The following is a 15,839-nucleotide window of genomic DNA, read 5'->3' on the forward strand; positions in this document are numbered from 1 at the left end:
TTTAATGCTTATTGCACATTTGTAAAAAACAGACTAGACAGCTAATATAACAGTCTTTGGCTAAAATGCTGATTCAATGTTAATTGATACTCCTGTTTTAGTAGTGTTTCCTCTGCGTGTAATTTGAGTTGAGACAAAAAGGGTGTGGTTAGAAAGGTTAACTTGTTCTTTATATTACCTAAAATTATGTTTTAATGTGTTTCGGGTGTCCATATGACCGATTCTGTTGGAACAAACCTACAAATGAAAAAAAGCAAGTTGAAACCACTTGTCAGAGAGGAAGAAGTGATCTCTCAATTTAGTTGGCATGAGTGGCAGGGGGAAGGGCTTGGTGTGTGTGTGTTTAAATCGAGAGGAAGAGGCGAAGCGAGAGGTTCCACACACACACACACACACACGCCAAAATCTGTCCAAAATAATCCCAATAATTTTGGACGCAAGCTTGGGAAAATGACTCCCATTGTTAGGGTGGAGACATGAGCATCACGTCATTATTTGTCCAGGCCTCAATTGTTCTTAGACTAGCACCATTCATTACCCGTCGATAATTTTAATGTTACAACAGTAACTGTATCCAACGGTTAAATGGGAGAGGGGTGGCTGCCATCTGAGTAAAAACAATTTGCAGCAATGCTGCCTGCCAGCAGTAACCTTCTGACAGAAAATATTCAAGGGCTATCATCATTACGTAAGATAGATGGAAAGCATTTAAATTCATGCACTTCCACATCATATGAAGGAATGTGCCTACCTGATTTAAGGGACAGTGAACAGTTGGGAGACAATATCTCTTAAACTTACAGAAAGGCAATTCCAGCGTTATAGATGTGACATTTGCACACAAAATGAGAAAAAAAGTCTCACAGAATGAACATGTTAACTTCTCTAGGGCCAGTGGGACGATTTCGTCCCACCTACGTAACAGCCAGTGGAATCCCGTGGCGCGTTATTCAAATACCTTAGAAATGCTATTACTTCAATTTCTCAAACATATGACTATTTTACACCATTTTAAAGACAAGACTCTCGTTAATCTAACCACACTGTCCCATTTCAAAAAGGCTTTACAACGAAAGCAAAACATTAGATTATGTCAGGAGAGTACCCAGCCAGAAATAATCAGACACCCATTTTTCAAGCTAGCATATAATGTCACAAAAACCAAAACCACAGCTAAATGCAGCACTAACCTTTGATGATCTTCATCAGATGACAATCTTAGGACATTATGTTATACAATACATGCATGTTTTGTTCAATCAAGTTCATATTTATATCAAAAACCAGCTTTTTACATTAGCATGTGACGTTCAGAACTAGCATACCTTCCGGTGAATTTACTAAATTACTCACGATAAACATTCACAAAAAACATAATTATTTTAAGAATTATAGATACAGAACTCCTCTATGCACTCGCTATGTCCGATTTTAAAATAGCTTTTCGGTGAAAGCACATTTTGCAATATTCTAAGTAGATAGCCCGGCATCACAGGGCTAGCTATTTAGACACCCACCAAGTTTAGCCCTCACCAAAGTCAGATTTACTATAAGAAAAATGTTATTACCTTTGCTGTTCTTTGTCAGAATGCACTCCCAGGACTTCTACTTCAATAACAAATGTTGGTTTGGTTCAAAATAATCCATTGTTATATCCAAATAGCGGCGTTTTGTTCGTGCGTTCAAGACACTCTCCGAAGTGTAAATAAAGGTCACGCGCACGACGCATTTCGTGACAAAAGAATTGTAAATATTCCATTACCGTACTTCGAAGCATGTCAACCGCTGTTTAAAATCAATTTTTATGCCATTTCTCTCGTAAAAAAGCGATAATATTCCGACCGGGAATCTGTGTTTTAGTACAAAGAGAGAGAAAATAAAAACATGGGGGTCGCCTCGTGCACACGCCTCAGTCTCATAGTACTCTGACCGACCACTATCCAAACGCGCTAATGTTTTTCAGCCAGGGGCTGCCTCGACATCATTCAGCTTTTTCCCGGGTTCTGAGAGCCTATGGGAGCCGTAGGAAGTGTCACATTACAGCAAAGATCCTAAGTTTTCATTAAAAAGAGTCAAGAAGCTCAAGGAATGGTTAGAGAGGGCACTTCCTGTACAGAATCTTCTCAGGTTTTTGCCTGCCATTTGAGTTCTGTTATACACAGACACCATTCAAACAGTTTTAGAAACTTTAGGGTGTTTTCTATCCAAAGCCAATAATTATATGCATATTCTAGTTTCTGGGCAGTAGTAATAACCAGATTAAATCGGGTATGTTTTTTATCCGGCCGTGTAAATACTGCCCCCTAGCCCTAACAGGTTAACGTGTATATTTATGAAATGGCGCCGGAGCAGAAGGCAGACGTTTTACGTGCCCCCAACCAATTGGGCTTTTGTTGTTGTTTAACTTATTTTTACTATTTTTGTACATAATGTTGTCGCTACCATCTCTTATGGCCGAAAATAACGGACTAGCAGAATAATTTATCTTCTTTCATGACTGACAAGCCCGAGAGGAGGATATCCGGCTCCCTCGGGAACAGGCCCCAACCCCAGTGATGAGCGTGTAGAGGAGGCGGAGAAAGAGGCCGGAGGGCGGGCTGCCTTCTGAGTAGGAGGCGATCGAATAAACCCCCACTCCCCTCAGTTCTGCTCGCAAACATGCAATCTTTGGACGAGTTATTCGGAAGATTAAACTACCAATGGGACATTAAAAACTAACATCTTATGCTTCACGGAGTCGTGGCTCAACAACGACAATATTAACATACAGCTGGCTGGTTATACGATGTATCGGCAGGATAAAACAGCGGCGTCAGGTAAGACAAGGGGCGGCGGTCAATGTATTTTTGTAAACAACCGCTGGTGCACGATATAAGAAAGTCTCGAGCTGTTGCTCGCCTGAAGTAGAGTTTCTCATGATAAGCTGCAGACCACATTACCTACCGAGAGAGTTTCCATCTATATTCTTTGTAGCTGTTTACATACCACCACAGTCAGAGGCTGGCACTAAGACAGCATTGAATGAGCTGTATTCCGCCATAAGCAAACAAGAAAACGCTCACCCAGAGGCAGCACTCCTAGTAGCCGGGGACTACCTCATTTCTATCAACATGTTAAATGTTCAACCAGAGGGAAAAGAACTCAGGACAACCTATACGCCACACTCAGAGATGCATACAAAGCTCTCCCTCACCCTCCATTTGGCAAATCTGACCATAATTGTATCCTGCAGATTCCTGCTTACAAGCAAAAATTAAAGCAGGAAGCACCAGTGACTAGATCAATAAAAAAGTGGTCAGATGAAGCAGATGCTAAGCTACAGAACTGTTTTACTAGAACAGACTCCAATGGCATTGAGTACACCACATCGCATTGACTTCGTCAATAAGTGTATCGATGACGTCGTCCAAAGTGACCGTACATGCATACCCCAACCAGAAACCATGGATTACAGGCAGCATCCGCACTGAGCTAAAGGCTAGAGCTGCCGCTTTCAAGGAGCAACTCGAACCCGAAAGCTTATAAGAAATCCTGCTATGCCCTCGGACGAGCCATCAAAACAGGCAAAGCATCAATACAGGACTAAGATCGAGTCATACTACACCGGCTCTGACGCTGGTCGGATGTGGCAGGGCCTACAAACCATTACAGACTACAAAAAGGAAGCACAGCCGAGAACTGCCCAGTGACACAAGCCTACCAGACGAGCTAAACTACTTCTATGCTCGCGTCGAGGCAAATAACACTGAAACACATGAGAGCTCCATTTGTTAATCATATTTTACTTACCGTTTCTTAACTGCATTGTTGGTTAAGGGCTTGTAAGTAAGCATTTCACTAATTGTTGTATTTGGCGCATGTGACAATTTGATTTATATTTTTTGTCTTACTCACCTTCACCGAATGGCACACATACACATGCCATGTCGCAAGGCTTAAAAAGCTATCTCCTCCCCTTCATCTACACTGATTTGAAGTGGATTTAACAAGTGACATCAATGAGAGATCATGGCTTTCACCTGGACAGAGTATGTCATGTAAAGTGCAGGTGTTAACATTTTGTAGACTCAGTGTATACCTATAACCCTAGACTGTGGGATTGACACATTTTATTCACTTGTTTATTTGAGCTAGCTGGACTCATTCCTTAGACTATATATTTTTTTAACCATTTCACATCAACATAATGACATCTTTCCTATGAAGGGTTAAACTTAATTTTCATTATGGGAAATGTTTTGTTTTTTTAAACATTTCATTGAATTACAACCTACCAGTGGCACAGGGTTGCATTTTTCATAGACATTTACCAGATTGTAAATCACCTCAGGCTTGACAGCTGCTGACTACACAGACCAATATTGTCACTGGTGGGGTACCCGTTAGAGGTCGACCGATTAAAATCGGAATGGCCAATTTTCATAAACGGTAATCTGCATTTTTTGACACCGATTACATTGCACTCCACGAGGAGACTGCGTGGCAGGCTGACTACCTGTTATGTGAGTGCAGCAAGGAGCCAAGGTAAGGTGCTAGCTAGCATTAAACTTATCTTATAAAAAACAATCAATCTTAACATAATCACTAGTTAACTACACATGGTTGATGATATAGATATATATACATACACATATACACACACATACATACACTGCTCAAAAAAATAAAGGGAACACTTAAACAACAATGTAATTCCAAGTCAATCACACTTCTGTGAAATCAAACTGTCCACTTAGGAAGCAACACTGATTGACAATAAATTTCACATGCTGTTGTGCAAATGGAATAGACAACAGATGGAAATTATAGGCAATTAGCAATACACCCCAATAAAGGAGTGGTTCTGCAGGTGGGGACCACAGACCACTTCTCAGTTCCTATGCTTCCTGGCTGATGTTTTGGTCACTTTTTAATGCTGGCGGTGCTTTCACTCTAGTGGTAGCATGAGACGGAGTCTACAACCCACACAAGTGGCTCAGGTAGTGCAGCTCATCCAGGATGGCACATCAATGCGAGCTGTGGCAAGAAGGTTTGCTGTGTCTGTCAGCGTAGTGTCCAGAGCATGGAGGCGCTACCAGGAGACAGGCTAGTACATCAGGAGACGTGGAGGAGGCCGTAGGAGGGCAACAACCCAGCAGCAGGACCGCTACCTCCGCCTTTGTGCAAGGAGGAGCAGGAGAAACACTGCCAGAGCCCTGCAAAATGACCTCCAGCAGGCCACAAATGTGCATGTGTCTGCTCAAACGGTCAGAAACAGACTCCATGAGGGTGGTATGAGGGCCTGACGTCCACAGGTGGGGGTTGTGCTTACAGCCCAACACCGTGCAGGGCGTTTGGCATTTGCCAGAGAACACCAAGATTGGCAAATTCGCCACTGGCGCCCTGTGCTCTTCACAGATGAAAGCAGGTTCACACTGAGCACGTGACAGAAGTGGCAGAGTCTGGAGACGCCGTGGAGAACGTTCTGCTGCCTGCAACATCCTCCAGCATGACCGGTTTGGCGGTGGGTCAGTCATGGTGTGGGGTGGCATTTCTTTGGGGGGCCGCACAGCCCTCCATGTGCCCGCCAGAGGTAGCCTGACTGCCATTAGGTACCGAGATGAGATCCTCAGACCCCTTGTGAGACCATATGCTGGTGCGGTTGGCCCTGGGTTCCTCCTAATGCAAGACAATGCTAGACCTCATGTGGCTGGAGTGTGTCAGCAGTTCCTGCAAGAGGAAGGCATTGATGCTATGGACTGGCCCGCCTGTTCCCCAGACCTGAATCCAATTGAGCACATCTGGGACATCATGTCTCGCTCCATCCACCAACGCCACGTTGCACCACAGACTGTCCAGGAGTTGGCGGATGCTTTAGTTCAGGTCTGGGAGGAGATCCCTCAGGAGACCATCCGCCACCTCATCAGGAGCATGCCCGGGCGTTGTAGGGAGGTCATACAGGCACGTGGAGGCCACACACACTACTGAGCCTCATTTTGACTTGTTTTAAGGACATTACATCAAAGTTGGATCAGCCTGTAGTGTGGTTTTCCACTTTAATTTTGAGTGTGACTCCATATCCAGACCTCCATGGGTTGATAAATTGGATTTCCATTGATTATTTGTGTGTGATTGTGTTGTCAGCACATGCAACTATGTAAAGAAAAAAGTAGTTAATAAGATTATTTCTTTCATTCAGATCTAGGATGTGTTGTTTAACCTGTTAGGGCTAGGGGGCAGTATTGACACGGCTGGATAAAAAACGTACCCGATTTAATCTGGTTACTACTCCTGCCCAGTAACTAGAATATGCATATAATTATTGGCTTTGGATAGAAAACACTCCAAAGTTTCTAAAACTGTTTGAATGGTGTCTGAGTAAAACAGAACTCAAATGGCAGGTCAAAACCTGAGAAGATTCTGTACAGGAAGTACCCTGTCTGACCATTTCTTGGCCTTCTTTGCCATCTCTATCCATTACAAAGGATCTCTGCTGTTACGTGACACTTCCTACGGCTGCCATAGGCTCTCAGAAGGCGGCAAAAAGCTGAATCGTGGCTTTGCAGGCTCTGGCTGAAAAAAAGTAGCACGTTTGGGTAGTGGCTGGTTACAGTACTGTGAGACTCAGGCTCGTGCCCGCGTCGACCGAATGCTTTGTTTTCTTTCCTCTGTTTACCTAAACGGAGATTCCCGGTCTGAATATTATTGCTTTTTTACGAGAAAAATGGCATAAAAATTGATTTTAAACAGCGGTTGACATGCTTCGAAGTACGGTAATGGAATATTTAGAAATCTTTTGTCACGAATTGTGCCATGCTCGTAACCCTGATTTACCATTTCGGATAGTGTCTGGAACGCACGAACAAAACGCAGCTATTTGGATATAACAATGGATTATTTTGGACCAAACCAACATTTGTTATTGAAGTAGCAGTCCTGGGAGTGCATTCTGACGAAGACAACAAAGGTAATCAAACTTTTGTAATAGTAAATCTGACTTTGGTCAGGGCTAAACTTGGTGGGTGTCTAAATAGCTAGCCCTGTGATGCCGGGCTATCTACTGAGAATATTGCAAAATGTGCTTTCACCGAAAAGCTATTTTAAAATCGGACACCTCGATTGCACAAAGGAGTTCTGTATCTATAATTCTTAACCTGTTGGGGCTACAGGTTAGCAATGAACCCCGAGACGGGATTGCTAACAAGGCTGGAAATTCAAAACATCAAAAATCTAATAATTTCAATTTCTCAAACAATCAACTATTTTACACAATTTAAAAGATAAACATCTCCTTAATCTAACCACATTGTTCGATTTTCAAAGAGGCTTTACGGCAAAAGCATAAAGTTAGATTATGTTAGGACAGTACATAGCCACAAAAGTACAAACATCCATTTTCAATTCAAGGTCAGGCGTCACCAAAAGCAGAAACCAGCTAGAATTATGCACTAACCTTTGACAATCTTCCTCAGATGACACTCCTAAGACATTATGTTATACAATACATGCATTTTTTGTTCCATCAAATTCATATTTATATCCAAAAACAGCATTTTACATAGGCGGGGAAATTCAGATTTTTTTTCTTCTCTCAAATGCTTCCGGTGAACAACGTTACAAATTACAAAATTACTATTCGAAAACATTGGTAAATTATAATATTGTCATTCAAATAATTATATTTTAACATTTCTAACATGGATTAAATAATGTTAAAACAACTCAATCTACATAATGACAAAACAGGTTAAGATGTTATTGCAAAACATTTTTTTTAAAGGGAAACATTATTTACATAAGAATTCAGACCCTTTCCTATGAGACTCAACTGCGCTCAGGTGCATCCAGTTTCCATTGATCATCCTTGTTGTTTCTACAACTTGGAGTCCACATGTGGTAAATTCAATTGGACATAATTTTGAAAGGCACACACACCAGTCTATAGAAGGTCCAGTTGGCAGTGCATGTCAGAGCAAAAACCAAAGCCATGAGGTCGAAGGAATTGTCCATAGGGCGCCAAGACAGGATTGTGTTGAGGCACAGATCTGGTGAAGAGTACCGAAAAATGTCTGCAGCATTTCAGGTCCCCAAGAACACAGTGGCCTCCATCATTCTAAAATGGAATACGTTTGGAACCACCAAGACACTTCCTAGAGCTGGCTGCCCGGCCAAACTGAGCAATAGGGGGAGAAGGGCCTTGGTCAGGGAGGTGACCAAGAATCCGATGACAGAACTCTAGAGTTCCTCTGTGGAAATGGGAGAATCTTTCAGGACAACCATCTCTACAGCACTCCACCAAAATCAGGCCTTTATGGTAGCGTGGCCAGACAGAAGCACGACAGCCCGATTGTCATTTGCCAAAAGTCACCTAAAAGACTCAGACCATGAGAAACAAGATTCTCTGGTCTGATGAAGCCAAGATTGAACTCTTTGGCCTGAATGCCAAGCGTCACATCTGGAGGAAACTTGGCATGGTCCCTACGGTGAAGCATGGTGGTGGCAGCAGCCTCATGCTGTGGGAATGTTTTTCAGAGGCAGGGACTGGGAGACTAGTGAGGATCGAGGTAAAGATAAAAGGAGCAAAGTAAAGAGAGATCCTTAATGAAGTCCTGAGCACTCTGGAGCAGGTTCTCAGACTGGGGCAAAGGTTCACCTTGCAACAGGACAACAACTCTAAGCACACATCCAAGACAACATAGGAGTGGTTTCTGGACAAGTGTCTGAATGTCCTTGTGGCCCAGCCAGAGCCCAGACTTGAACCTGATCAAACATCTCTGGAGAGCTGTGAGAAAAGCTGTGCTCCCCATCCATACCGACAGAGCTTGAGAGGCTCTGCAGAGAGGAATGGGAGAAACTTCCCAAATACAGTTGTGCCAAGCTTGTAGTGTCATACCTAAGAAGACTCAAGGCTGTAATCGCTGCCATTTTGCATTTTCAGTCTTTGAACGAAAACAACAACTCCCGGTCGGAATATTATCGCTATTTTACGAGAAATATCGCATAGAAATTGATTTTAACCTGTTAGGGCTAGGGGGCAGTATTGACACGGCTGGATAAAAAACATACCCGATTTAATCTGGTTACCACTCCTACCCAGTAACTAGAATATGCATATACTTATTACATATGGATAGAAAACACCCTAAATTTTCTAAAACTGTTTGAATGGTGTCTGTGAGTATAACAGAACTCAAATGGCAGGTCAAAACCTGAGAGATTCCTTTACAGGAAGTGGCCTGTCTGACCATTTGTTGAACTTCTTTTCCATCTCTATCATTTACTAAGGATCTCTGCTCTAACGTGACACTTCCCACGTCGTCCATAGGCGCTCAGAGCCCGGGAAAAAACAGAATGTCGTCATTCCAGCCCCAGGCTGAAACACATTATCGCCTTTCTCAAGTGGCCGATCAAGGGACACGGGCTTATGCGCGTGACCCCGACCGCCCCCGCCTTTGGGATTTTTTTCCTCTGTTTGCCGAAAAGGAGATTCCCTGTCGGAATATTATCGCTTTTCTACGAGAAAAGTGTTGTAAAAATTGATTTTAAACAGCGGTTGACATGCTTCGAAGTACGGTAATGGAATATTTAGAATTTTATTGTCACGAATTGCGCCATGCGCGTGACACTTCTTTACTATTTCGGATAGTGTCTGGAACGCACGAACAAAACGCCGCTATTCGGATATAACGATGGATTATTTTGGACCAAACCAACATTTGTTATTGAAATAGCAGTCCTGGGTGTGCATTCTGACGAAGACAACAAAAGGTAATCAAACTTTTATAATAGTAAATATGATTATGGTGAGTGCTAAACTTGCCGGGTGTCTAAATAGCGAGCCCGTGAAGCCTGGGCTATGTACTTAGAATATTGCAAAATGTGCTTTCACCAAAAAGCTATTTTAAAATCGGACATATCGAGTGCATAGAGGAGGTCTGTATCTATAATTCTTAAAATAATTGTTATGCTTTTTGTGAACGTTTATCGTGGGTAATTTAGTAAAATGTTAGCGAATTCCCCGGAAGTTTGCGGGGGGTATGCTAGTTCTGAACGTCACATGCTAATGTAAAAAGCTGGTTTTTGATATAAATATGAACTTGATTGAACAAAACATGCATGTATTGTATAACATAATGTCCTAGGGTTGTCATCTGATGAAGATCATCAAAGGTGAGTGCTGCATTTAGCTGTCTTCTGGGTTTTGGTGACATTATATGCTGGCTTGAAAAATGGGTGTCTGATTATTTCTGGCTTGGTACTCTGCTGACATAATCTAATGTTTTGCTTTCGTTGTAAAGCCTTTTTGAAATCGGACAGTGTGGTTAGATAAAGGAGAGTCTTATCTTTAAAATGCTGTGAAATAGTCATATGTTTGAAAAATTGAAGTTTTTGTATTTTAGAGGAGTTTGTATTTCGCGCCACGCCCATCATTGGATATTGGAGCAGGTGTTCCGCTAGCGGAACGTCTAGATGTAAGAGGTTAAGCATGTTTGGGATGCTCTGGATCGACAGTGTTCCAGTTCCAGCCAATAGTCGCACAACCATTGGAGAGGTGGACCACATTCCACAATCAACAGCCTGATCAACTCTATGCGTAGGAGATGTGTCGCACTGCATGAGGTAAATGGTGGTCATACTGACTGGTTTTGATCCATGCCCCTAACTTTTTTTAAGCTACCTGTGACGAACAGATGCATATCTGTAAACCCAGTCATGTGAAATCCATAGATTTTGGGCCAAATGAATTTCAATTGACTGATTTCCATATATGAACTGTAACACAGTAAAATCTTTGAAATTGCAGCATTTTTTTTTTTTAACTAGACAAGTCAGTTAAGAACAAATTCTTATTTACAATGACGGCCTATCGGGGAACAGTGGGTTAAGGGGCAGAACGACAGATTTTTACCTTGTCAGCTTGGGGATTCGATCCAGCAACCTTTTGGTTACTGGCCCAACACTCTAACCACTAGGCTACCTGCCGCCCCTTGTATTTACGATGACGGCCTACCCCGGCCAAACCCGGACCAATTGTGCACCGCCCTATGGGACTCCCAATCCAAGCCGGATGTGATACAGATGCTTTCACTTCATGTGGCCATCACAGGAATGCCTACTAGTTATTTCCCTAAGGTTTACAAACAGCCTCATGTTCTAGATAGAATGTTCTAGAGATGTGTCAGCTTTACAAGGAAGCAAACAGAGCATCCTTCTGACAGTCTTGTAGCAAGAGAAATATGCAAAGACTGTAAATTAGACATTTTCATTGTGCAAAATTCAGTGCAGCACAAAATTGCCACAGCCAAGTCTGAAAATAGCTACTCCAGATTCACTCATCTAGCAATATGGAATATTTTCTAGAAAATAAATATGTAGTGTAGATTAAATAAAATGTATGGAATAGCACCTTATCTTGTACCAGGTCTTCATAATATGCATGGCTCCGAGTCATGCTAACATAGGAGAGGATTATAGAGACAATCATATTGTATGCTGTGAAATTATTTAATCCTGATCTGAAAATGTTTGGATCAAAACAGTGAGTGTGGGGTTTATATTTCTCTCAGAAATGGATAGCTCAAATAAAGTTGTTATAAAGACTAGGACCACAACTATCAATAAGCTGCAAATGTAGATACAAGCCACAATTTAAAAACACTGATTTGCCTTGTTTTTCCATACAAAATGTCCCGCATAACAAAAGGAATAAAATGTCTCATAACACAAGGAATAGGATATACAGCTATAATCTTGTTTTGTTTCTCCCATTTCAATACTACTCCGTAGTAAACATCCTCACAGTATTGTCTGGCACATGGTGAAATGAGAGGGTGTGAATGTCAACATTATTTTTGGCATTTATTTTGAGGGATGGACAAGCGTAAACAATATCATCTAGCTACGCAGCTAACCCATATAGTTGTTTTGGCGTTTGGGAGCGATGTTAGCAATCGATGCTAGCTAGCAAGCTATATAAACACCGTAGTCAACAACTAGATAGGGTTTTGCTCGCCTATACCTCCCGTAAATAATTCCATGGAACGCACAACATCCATAAGGCTCGCGATAGTTACTTAGCGTCATACCAGAAAACCTCATTCTTCAATCGCTAAAGTTAGCTAGAGCAAACCCACAATGTTGGCTAAACCTGAATTTATAGGGTTTTCAGGGACTTTAACGATGGCTAAATGCATTTACATGTCCTGTTACAACGAGATTGTGTGTAGCAAGTCGCCACGAAGAGGCCTGCCTATTTGTGCAAGCGAATCCTGCAACTTCCAGTTTAGATTCGCTGTAAAATACCACCATAGTCCAGTAACAGGAGCTAATCTGGCCCTCCGGTTAACGCATCCACGCCAGGCCTCAAAAATATATTTTTAAGAGGGGGCGGTGGGTATTCTGTAATAACTTTGCAAGCAATATTAGTAACATGGGGTGGAAATGTCTTTCCCATAGTTAAGGCAAAATTGTGTCGTGGCAAAATGGTGAAACAACCATATTGTTCAAGTGACCACTGCAAATAATCCTTTACTTAAGAATCAAGGAAAACTCATTTTCAATAAATTCATTTTCAAATTTGCTGAAAGAAATGTGCAACAAATAATGCGTTAGTAGAATGATATGTGGCGTGTATAGTCAGCAACATAACATAACATTGCATTACAACTATAGCTTTACTTACTTTCTCCATTTGTTAGGACACACTGGCATCCAACGTAGATAAAAGTAACCAAAACAACCGCTGAGGTCCCAAGCCGCATTGTGACTTCGATTGTGTTCTCTGTGTGTGTTTTGAAGATATCCAAAGTTCGTTTAACAAATCCAATACAAACAAAAAAGTTTTCAAAAGGAGAAGATAAATCAAGCTAGCTAGTCCAGTTAGCCCCCCTAAAAAGGGGCCAGGGGTCCAACGTGGTTGTATCTTAACAGCAAAATCTTCTCAGCTAACTTTGTGATTTCGGTTCTCCCTGAAAAAAATTACCACTAAATAGCGTGATCGTGTGTTCTGGTGACACATTTGCGAATAAAAACAGTCATATCCCACAATTATATGGGATAGTTCACTTCAATATGTTTGATATTTCTTTCGAGAAAAATAAATCCCACACTGCTAGTAAGTAACTAGCCACGGCCTCATTCCACGTTAAACGAGGTTCCAATGTTGAAAGGCACCCAGAGACAGTATTTTCGTATTACAAAGCAATTCTTTAAGAAGAATGCTTGATAATGTAGAAATCTGGGTGTCCTCTTCTTGCCAAAAATCCAGTTATGTAGCCGAACTTCTATAGACCCAAGAAGCTAGCTAACGTTGGCTAGCTTGCTGTAATCCACAGGTCGCTGAGTGTTTCATGCACTTCCAAGTCTTGCACTTCTTCGCCGTATCACAGGAAAAACACCTAGTTTTAAAACGTGAGAAGAAAAATGTGAACACATCCCATGAACTTTGGATACGTGCAGGAAAAACGTGGATATATTTTAACGACCTTCCTCTGAACTGATTCAGTCGCTACAGCCAGCCCATGACAACATGAAAACACCCCCCCACCCCAAAAATAAAAAATGGATCCAGCGAACGTTACGTTTAGCCACTAAACAAATAGCCCCCCGCTGACAGCACATTGCTAAAAAGTGTGAGAACTCCCGTCTTCAGATTATCTAGCAAAACAGCTAATATAAATAACGACGCTTCAAAACCGACAATTAAATAAAGTAAATAACCGCTGTCAGAATCAGAAATATGAGGTAAACAAACTTAATGGCATAATAAACTGTTATGTGGAAAAACTTCGACTACCGTATACAGCACCTCTCAGGTTCCCACCTTTTCTTCTCTATGCCTATTCACCAGTAAACAACTACTACCAGTCAGCTGGGGCAGATACGGTATGTAGGAAAACACGGACTGGTGTAACGGTGCGCACAACTAGTTATGTGTGGATCGCAGTGTATAGCATTATACAAAACCAACAGTCTAACAAAATTGTGTTAGTATGGAAGCCCATTCGCGCCCCCATTTTTTTTAAAGGGCGGCTGAATTTCCCGATTTGGCCTCGTTTTAGATTTGGTTCATTAAAATGCTAGCGGCCATGACATAGAGATAGATAGAGGACTCATAATGGATATAAACAATTTTAGCATGGACATTGCCATTGAAAGCTTCCACTATACTTCCACCATTTTAAAGTAGTCAACTGGGTGGGGATTCCAATGGATTGTTGCCTCAATGGTGCTGCCTATGCTGTCACAGACGCTATAATGTTGCAGATTTAAAGATGAGTCCTGTCTATCTCTATGGGCCATAACTGAGTTCAAACATGAGTTGGTTGTGGTTTGATGTGTGTGTTCGCAGGTGGGAAGAGTTAGACAAATAATTTTTCCAATTAGCTTCTGGTGTGTGACCGAGGCAAAATTGGTTTGACTTTGGATAGCCTATCTCCGGGGCTAGTTAGGGACCATCAATAATTATACAATGGAAATTAGACAATATTTTCATGTTTGCACACCTTTTAGTTTTCATCATTAAATGCTTTCAATATTTGAATATGAATTTCTACAATTTATAGTTGGTTTGAGGTTTTTAAGTAATTGAAATTTGGAGCTATTGGAATTTTAACATATTGTCATGTACAATGTGTAATTTACCTATGGTTCCTAACTAGCCCTATAGGTATATCCAAAGTTAACCCAAATTTACCTCATGCATTACGATCAGGTCTCATGCAGCTGCACTCTGAATTTATGATTACATGTGTGCTGCCAGCTATGGGCATGTGGGCAGGTTTGAAATAAACCAATACGCACAATAGGCTGACTGGGGAGGTGATTTCCCACAGTCAAAGTCCTGCAATAAGCGCTAGGACGCTAATATGTGTGTAATCTCTTCACAGTTGCGTTCTGTGGGTGTCACTGAGTACACTGATACCCCCTTTCATTTACCCACAATCCATAGGTAAGGCTGTACAGTGCAATATAAATGTCAATATGCACAATAGACTGACTGGGGAGGTGTTTTCCCACAGTCAAAGTCCCGCAATAAGATCTACAACGCTAATATTTGTATAATCTCTTCACAGTTGTGTTCTGTGTGTGTCACTGAGTAGACTGATACCTCTTTTCATTTATCCACAATCCTTAGGTAAGGCTGTACAGTACATGGCTACCTCAATTACCTCATACCCCTGCACATCAACTCAGTACTGGTACTCCCTGTATATAGATAGCCATGTTAATTTCTACTCTCTATATATAGCCATGTTATTTTGACTATTTATTTTTATTTGTTATTAATTGTATTTATTCCTTGTGTCACTATTTCAATGTTTTATTACATTTTTTATTTAATCTTTAACTCTGCATTGTTGAAAATGGACCCGTAAGTAAGCATTTCACTGTTAGTCTACACCTGTTGTCTACGAAGCATGTGACAAATACAATTTTATTTGAATATGAACGTCAGTATGCACAGTAGGCTGAATGGGTACGTGATTTCCCACAGTCAAAGTCCCGCAATAAGAGCTATGATGCTAATATTTGTTTAGACTTTTAGCAGTTGTGCTCTATGGGTGTCACTGAGTAGACCATTTCATTGATCCACAATCCATTTGTAAGGCTGTACAGTGCAATATGTATGTCCAATACACATAGTAATTTCACTGGTAAGCTTAAGTTGGCTCATTTCACTGTGGTTTCAGAGACTGGCAATATGAGCTACGGCCCTAATATTTGTGTAATCTCTTCACAGTTGTCTTCTGTGGGTGTCAGTGAGTAGACTGATACCCCATTTGTCTCTACAATTCATAGGTCAGGCTGTACAGTGAAATATAAGTATGTCCCCAAATGCAATTCTGAAGTCTAATACA

The 15,839-nt window shown here is 41.4% G+C and overlaps 1 protein-coding gene across 1 annotated transcript in view; it reads right to left on the reverse strand.

Moving 5' to 3' along the window:
• LOC106583950 (insulin receptor) overlaps positions 1 to 13,876 on the reverse strand; it is a 160,701-nt gene extending 146,825 nt beyond the window's left edge. The window contains exon 1 of the mRNA XM_014168658.3: positions 12,662 to 13,876. Coding sequence (XP_014024133.1) covers positions 12,662 to 12,740 — 79 coding nt within the window. The 5' untranslated portion in view covers positions 12,741 to 13,876. The remainder of the gene's footprint in view (positions 1 to 12,661) is intronic.
• Positions 13,877 to 15,839: the final 1,963 nt, after the last annotated feature.

Source organism: Salmo salar, chromosome 23, assembly GCF_965601325.2.
Source record: "Salmo salar chromosome 23, fSalSal1, whole genome shotgun sequence".
Taxonomy (NCBI): Eukaryota; Metazoa; Chordata; class Actinopteri; order Salmoniformes; family Salmonidae; genus Salmo; species Salmo salar.